This window comes from Medicago sativa, chromosome 2 (assembly GCF_051527215.1).
Source record: "Medicago sativa cultivar Bolivia chromosome 2, Bolivia_mono, whole genome shotgun sequence".
Taxonomy (NCBI): Eukaryota; Viridiplantae; Streptophyta; class Magnoliopsida; order Fabales; family Fabaceae; genus Medicago; species Medicago sativa.
In genome coordinates, this window is record NC_140750.1 from 3,407,163 (window position 1) to 3,415,799 (window position 8,637).

Here is an 8,637-nt window from a genome sequence, read left to right on the forward strand (position 1 = left end):
GGAAAACGGGAGCATGAACTAAGGAAAAACGAATACGAAAATCTCGAAACCCTAATAATTGGGGAAAAAAAACAACATCAGAATCGAAAACGCAAGAATCGCACAGATGCGAACAAGAGTTTGGAAACAGAATCACGAAATGTAATTACACAAGATAACCGAAGAACCAAAGATGAAAATCAGTGTGAGAAGAAACAAAAATCGATCGGAAAAAATCAAGAAAAAAAGAAACGGAATCGAAGACTTGAAAAACATAAATCGAATCAGAAAGAGAATGTAAGAGAAAAGGAACAAGAAAAGAAAAGTGAAACTAATTTTCTCGGGAAAATGAAGAGAGAGAAAGAAAAGGAAAAATTGGAATAAGAAAGAAATTGAAAGTGAGAAAATTGAATTTTCTCGAGAAAATGCAACGGAAAATCCTTCAAGGAGGATACCAGATTAGCTCTGATACCATGTTAAAAATCATGGAATCATAGGGAGAGAAGTCATAGATGTAAGCAAGATAGCAAGCATAAGAGTACTCATGAGGGAGATACTCAAAGAAACTCATTAGAGAATGAATAGATTTGATAAAAGATATGATACTCAAAGAAACTCATTAGAGAATGAATAGATTTGATAAAAGATATGAATGTGTACAATGGTGTTCCTATATATAGAGATTAGTTTGAGCAACTAACTCTAACTAACTTCTAACCAAGCTACTAACTCTAGTTTAGTTATCAACTAACTATAGTTGATTACTAACTCTAGTCTAACTACCTTAACTAACTCCATATAACTTCCAACTATTTTAACACTCTGAATTAGACTTTTCGCTCACACCGGTTGTAACTTGAGTTTTAAATGGTGCGACTTTACATGGTGGTGAATCTTTCCTAATTTCAATTTTATATAAAAAAGAAAAAATATGAGTAGCATTTTTAGTTTTAATAAAAAAAAATATTAGTATTGATATTATATTATACCAAATATCAATATTTGACCTTTTCTCTTCAATATTTGACATTTTATGAATGATCTTTAGAATTATCGGACTGTAACTTCTGCAACTCCCAGTCTCACACACACACACATATATATGAAGATCTGCACAATATTGACATATTTAGTTGGATATAAATCATGCATTGATAATGAAGACCTAATGAGTCTTGGACTCAATGATACATATAAGGATTAAAAAATTATTTTACAAGTCTCTCACATTCTTATATTAATCTATCAGAAAGTACGATCCGATCATTGTTATATTAATCGGATCATAACTCCGAATCGGTGTATTTTCAAGGTTGAGCAACCTGGAGGACCTATAGAGCAATCTGTCAAGGATTGCGAGGTCCAAAGACAAGGTCTAAGAATGCTAAAAAAAAATTGTAACATTATGTACCGAGCTTATCACTCTATTTAGATTGCAGCATTCTTATTTCATTCCTCTTTAATTAAGTTTTCTTTTCTTTTCCTGTGTACTTTTATGTTTCTAGAGACGGGTAGCTAGACAAAAAGGTTTCTTATCTAAAACGGAATAGTATAAATGAAGTACTACCCTTTGCTGGTGCATGTTTGCAGGCAATTCTGGCTAACGCGAAACTTTCTTCCCTTGGTCAGAATAAGGGTCTTTTACTCTTTTTTTATGGTTATAGACCATCATATGGCAGCCTAAATAGTCAAATGTTCATAACAACCTTTAATTAGATGGAATTACGAAAATGAGTATATCCCATTTATTATTACTTCTTACGTCTCATAAACAAAGCTACATACACACTCGACAGTTTGTACATCTATTATTTCTCATTCAGTCATTTGTATAACTCTCCATCTAGTCAAATATAACTATATATGCTTATACTTTAATTTTGTCACCACAAGAAATGTTACCAAATGTTATTCAAGTGGTGTGTAGAAGAAGGCATTTACCATGTCTGGCAAAGCTGAAACCAGAAGCCCAAATTTGCAATGCAGATTCAACTATTAATGGTAGATTTTGGCTACAACAGAATCTTTTCATTCTCCCTTGTCTTCTTACTTTAAATAATAAGATGATTACTACTGCTTAATACCCCCGGTATAATAAAACCATATAACACTAACCTTTCTTTTATGAATAGCAAGAATTGAACTTGGTACCCTAAGATTTAGTAATACACATTGCACACCAACCATTTGCGCTAGAGCCGGTGGTAATGTAATACTAACTATTTACAGGCAAACATAGTTTTTATGCATTGCATTTTGCATTTCTTAATACATGTTTTTCCATACGTGGTATTAATTGTAAATTTGTAATTAATGAAGCCATTAAAATGGCTTAGAACCTCTAGTGTACTGGACAATCATCAACAGCTATGCCTTTTGCAGTTGGACAAGATGCCAGTGGGCAATGTTCACCTTCAGTTCCCCACCAACTAATACTTCTATTTTCCAAACTCAGTGAAAAGTAAAGAAGAACAGTCATAAAAGCTACTCCAGTATCAAGTGCTGCTGAGAGAACATAGTTGTATCTCTGCCACCACTTTTTTCTGTAACGGAAAACAAAGAAGTTGAAAATCGTCCCGACAAAAATCCAAGAATTGTAGTTCAATGGTGTTGCTGGTGGCATCATTGCAGTAGCTCCAAGGAGAACTGGAAGATTAATCAAAGCAATCCATGACTGTGTAGGAAATGCTTTGTGCAAAAGCCAAACAAGTATTGGTCCAATTGCACCTCCAATGAAAAACCAATTCATTGCACTGTAGTTTCCTTCAGAACCAAAGATTCTTTTTGGTCCTACCAGACCCCAAATAACCGAAGCATCGAAGAAAACACGGTCACCCGGACATGTCCAGGGACTTCCTTCTGGAAGGAGATCATCATGGCATATATTCTCAACGGAGTTCAGCAACCACCATGCCACCCCAATGTTGATGGTTCCAGCAAGCATTGTTCCTATGAACTATACATGAATTCAACAAATTGAGTGTATCAGAAAACTACGAGTATGTGTTTAAAATTGTGTCTAAGGTAGGTGCTATGTTTCTTTTATGTTCTTTATCTGATAATAGTAGTATAACGAACTTTTATATCTAATCGAATTATAATGTACCTGAACTAAGAACATTGATCTTGGAGGGATTTTCATGTAGTGTCCAAGCTTGAAATCACTAAGGAAGGAGACTGCTTGTGCCATGCTAATGTAACCATAGGTTTTGAAGCATACATTTGCTATTGGTCTTCCAGGGTAAATCAAACCAAAGACATACTCGGTGATGATATTCAATCCTGGTGTCTGTAGAGAGGGAAAAAACTTCAATTCAAATGTACATGTATATATTCATATAATTTTGTACATATATCATATAGGTTACATATCAGAAATTTTTATGATTTAATCTAATAGCTTGGGCTTTTGGAATAGTTAGTATTTTAAACTATAAGAGCTCTTATGAAAAAGTGGCTAGGAGCTTGATCTTTGTCGCTATTCTTTTTAGTAAAATGAAATTTTAACACAAGGTAGAGTTTACTAATGCATTTAATAGTAAACAAAAGTTTCAAGATCTTAACCTGATTTGTGGTGGCAGTTATGATGCTAATAGGTAGAGTGAATGCAAAAGCTAAAGCTGCGGCAAAGAGAAGTCCCCACCAAGGCATCTGAACTTGGTCATTAAGAAAGATGCATAGGACAAGAGAAACAGCAAGAGTCACAACCAGCAAAGCGTAAAACCACCAAGAAGGTATGTCTTTGTATCTTTTCATCAATTTTGTGTGGATATCTTCTTTACCCTTAGAAGAAGCACGATACCGCTCCATAATCTCCCTGCATTATTTAAGTTATACATCAAACTATAGCAATTTCTTGAATGATATGTAGCTTATAGCTCAATAAAAGTATAAGCTACAAAGTGAAGTAAATTAGTTCCTCATGGTCAACTATGTCATGGTGCAAGTAAACATCTTAAAATATTGCACATTAACTCTTAATAGTTGTGGGAAAAAAAAACCATCTTAACTTTTTCTTTTTGATACAATTTTTACAAGTTACTCTATAAAGCAATAAAATTCTAAAGCTCTAGCTTATATGAGTGAATTACCTTGAATTATAAGAATTGTCTATAAATGTCAGATATTCATTAATTTGCAAACTTAAATCAGCGGAAGCAATATGATATTGAGAACATTCATCATATTAAATTAAGTTAGAAATTAAACACCAAATGCTAAATAATTTGGATAACTGTATTACCTCCCATAGAAGCAAGCAACATGTGTAAGGGTGGATGCTATGGTTGCAAATCCAAAACCATAAGTGAGAGAGAAAAACACACTTAGGTGAATTCTACCTTGCTCTGCATACTTTACAACATCTAGCTCAAACTTGTCATTGACAATAGCAGATATGTTGTACTTATGACCTTGAGCAGTGAACAAGTGAGAAGAGAAAAGGGGGAACCTTTTTGCATTGTACGCATCTAGGCCCCAATATGCAATGGGAACCACAGCATAGATAATCAATACATAGCCCACAAAAACATTGACAATGGCAAAGAATGGTGAGATAAGAGGACTGAACAAGAATGATGCCACTGCAGTCCAATCAAGTGTGATAGCTCCAATTCCAAGCCCTTTCATGCCTGAGCCTAACTGCTGAGCTGTGACTGACTTGGAGAATACCCAACAGACCCATGATATGCTTGTGAGTGTTGTAAACAAGTACCCTGGGATCACATACCATGAAAAACTGCATACTAGTGCAATAAAGAAAAACTTTGCCCTTGAAATACGGTGGTCGTTGTCTTTTTCATGCAAAGCTCTGCATACCAACAATTTTTGCATATGATTAGTGTGTGTATATTATGTTCAAAAAATACATACATCAACATAGAATCTGCGCACAATCTGGTTAATTTCGTGTGAAAAATTGCATTGCCATCACCTATGTTCTGAAAATTCAAGTAACTGTCATGCAAATGATGTGTATTTAGAAACAAAAGAGGTAATGTTAACCGGTAATAAGCCACATAAGCATCTTATCTAATCCTATATAGCACGATACATAGCACTTAACGTGCCACATAAGTAAGTTTGCTAATGTTACTGGACTTGAGATTTGTTTTGACATACTTTTTAATGCATTTACTTGTTTAAGAATTAATGTTACCCATCCTTACATTTTTTAAGGACAAACTATGTTTTAATCACTTTTCAATGTTATGAAATGATGTATTAGGCACTACTCATGCACCTCTTTTGCCTTGTTGCAGCCCTTTTTTTTCCTACAGGAAATTCTAATGTTGCTAATTTTAATTTGCTTGATCTCGTAACATCAGATATATTTCCTAACTTATAAGGGATACTAGACTGTCCTCACTCCTACCGAACTTCTAAACTTCCATATAAGAGGGTTTCCAAATTGTCACAATCAAAGTCAATTGAAAAAAATAAATACATGAAAACATCTCACCAATAAAAGGGATCATCTATATAATCTTTGTAGCACAACACTTTTAATTTAATGTGTCCGATGTCCTACACGTATTGGTACCCGATACAGACACATGTGATGCATTCAACTAATTTATTTTCTCAAACTATAACCGTTGTCGACATGTTAGTGTCATTTTGTCTGGTGCTTGTGTGAGTTATTCATAGTATATGGGAAAAGAGTTCAAATTGATCAGTATGAAACAAGGCTCATGGGGTCACATGCCGTGGACCACCAAGCCATTAAGCCGTTTCCAATTGCAAGTCAAAGCCTAAATCTAATCTAGAGGGACTATAAAATAACTTATGGACCACAGATTTTTGCCGTATGAAAACAAGATGAAATGTTTGACAGACTCAACGTTCTGGCTAACTAGTTGCTAATATTGAAGTCAACACTGACTGGAAATCTGATAAGCATATGGCCTAGCTGGGACAGCTCAGTGTTCTTATTAACACAAATACACACATCCATTAATTATTATCTATCTCCAATTCTCCCTCCTAAATATATGCCTCCGTATGAGGAAAATAATGAAGATATATAGATTCGGCTATTTCAATAGACTAATTTTCTGGATTATTGATGCATGATTATCTCTATTTCAACTCAATAGCTTATTACATACGCACTACACGTTAAACGATATTGTGATACATAGTTTAGATAAGACAAACATACACCTCCTTGAAATAAATAATAAAACATTTGAATCAATTCACAATTTAAAAGTGTATGAAGTCCAACTGTTTATCTCTTTCTTTCTTGTATTTCACTCATATTATTGATTGATATTTGTAAGCTTTGGACAATATAATATTCTCTCTTTTTTGGTCTCTAAATATTTGAAACAATCTCATTCTATCTCTTTCATTCTTGTATTTCACTCATATTATTGATTGATATTTGTAAGCTTTGGACAATATAATATTCTCTCTTTTTTGGTCTCTAAATATTTGAAACAATCTCATTCTAGCCATGCATATTTCAAAATCATCAAAATGTTTATGAATGTGTCTTCTATTTGCAATTTTATAAAGGGTCTTGTTAATGAGTGCGCCCCCGGGCACTCTTTAAGCATATGCTAAATTGAGCAATTATTTTTTTAAAATGTCAAAATTTTCAAGTTCCAATGCACTGATTACACAAACTTTTATAAAAAGTTACTATTTATGGTCCTTAACCAGTGCCCGGGGACACTGGTTAACATTTCCCTTTTATAAATAATTGACAATCAGAAGATGGATTTAATAACCAAACTAGTTTAAATAACACATTCCAGTTCCAGAACTAACTAATGAAAAACACATTCACCAATAGTTTCAGAATTTTGATATTCAAGGAATAAATAATTGTCTTCTCATTTTTCTTTGGCATACCTGAAGAGTGAGACCTGGACAAGGGTACTAGGCCACCACATATGGGCTGGCTCCACCACGTACTTCCTCAGCAACCCAGCCCATCCGTATCCCAGGACCTACAAATACACACACTGTCAATAAAGAAGACATAAATCAAAGGTCTTCGTTCAATTATGACAAAAGCAAAAGCTAATGTTACACAAATTAAAAAATATTGTATGTTTATATTTTTTGAAAAATATTAATATTTGTTTTTTCAAGACAAATTTTTATTCCTTAACAAATTTCTCAAAAGCACGTGTTAGCAAAACCCTTGGGCCTTAACAACCAAACACCGCGCAATCAAAATCAATTCCAATAGCTCCTAAACGAATATCTATATTAATATAAAATAAATACACCCTTTCGATGAAAAATAAATAAATACACCCAAATGATTAACCAATACTTAATTTTACAACTTGTGTAAAACTTGCTGTCAAAAAAGAAAACAATCATTAGTTAAAAGAATAATTATATTTTCATTTGTAATTATTGTGAGCCATTACTAAATCAAACTTAAAATATTAGACTCGATTTTAACAATGAAGGTAGAAATAAAACTGTCCCATTCATTATTAAAGGTCGATATAAACAAAATAAAAAGAACTAGTCCGGCAATCATAAACAAAAAAAACAAGATAATGGAGAGCTTAGTGGATGTTTGATTGAAATAATGTGAGGAAAACAATCAATCATTACATGAGCATGAAAGGGACAAAGAACCAACTGTATAGTACTACACTAGGTAACACATTTCTTCAGAAGGAAAAAAAAGTAATAGGTAGCACATAAATATATAAATAATTTTAATCTTAAAATATACTCCTTCCTTCCGATTCTATATACAAGAAAAGTTAAAATATTAGATTCGGGATTTGAATAAAATACGTTAACTTTTGTTGACTAACTTTCTTTTATATATAGAACGGAAGAAATATGAAGATAATTTGAATGTATGTATGAGATAAATACATTTTAGATGGTAAAAAAAGTAGTAAATATCCATGATATGATTCGACGTATGTTTGAATCTGCAATTTATCACTTCTAAACATTTAATGAGCTCGAGTTTTAGGCTTTGATATAATCTCAGAGCCTAAAAGAAGATGATGAGATTATGATTTTGATAATTACAACTAACAATAATTAGCAGTGAGAAAATTAAAGAAAGCTGACCTGAGTGGTAATGATGAGAAGCCAAGCAGCATGAAAAGAAATGCTCCTTCCATAAAACGCTTTAATGATATTAACTATCCCAACCGCATAAGGAGATCCAGATCCAAAAGCACTTCCAGCATTAGCAAATATAGTAATCAACACATGCTCCTTCATATTAAACGGCCCCGGGTTCAACGACATCATTTTTGTCCCGAACCCGGGGATTTTGAACTTTGTGGTTGGCAGAATCGCCGCCATGAAGTGACCTATGGGAAGTGTAGCTACTTGAACGGTTATGAGAGTGATGATGAGTGGTTCTGTACGGTAAGCGAAGAATTGGTTGAGGAAAGAAAGGAGTGAACATGAAATGAGACCTAAGAACCACATACGGAATGTCCATACTGGTTGGGTCGGGTCGTCGGTGTTTGTTACGGTTAAACGAACTTCTTCAACGGGGGAGATTTCTTCTTCTTCATCTTCTTCTTGCTCTATGGGTGTTATTTTTTCTGTGTCGAATGTGTTCATTCTGTTAGAGTTAGAGAGAGAAATTGATGAGAGAGAGAGAGAGAGAGAGAGAGAGAGAAGGGTCTTGTGGTTTTTTATCTTTTTTCTTGT

At 33.7% G+C, this 8,637-nt stretch overlaps 1 protein-coding gene across 1 annotated transcript; it reads right to left on the minus strand.

Annotated features, from left to right (window-relative positions):
* Window positions 1–2,071: 2,071 nt before the first annotated feature.
* Window positions 2,072–8,637, minus strand: LOC146943673 (oligopeptide transporter 4-like). The gene is made up of 6 exons (XM_085741948.1): window positions 8,041–8,637; window positions 6,841–6,938; window positions 4,223–4,789; window positions 3,544–3,796; window positions 3,086–3,268; window positions 2,072–2,935 (listed from the first exon to the last, which is right to left on the minus strand). The coding sequence occupies exons 1-6, from the start codon at window positions 8,545–8,547 to the stop codon at window positions 2,321–2,323; spliced, it is 2,223 nt and encodes a 740-aa protein (XP_085598074.1). The 5' UTR covers window positions 8,548–8,637; the 3' UTR covers window positions 2,072–2,320.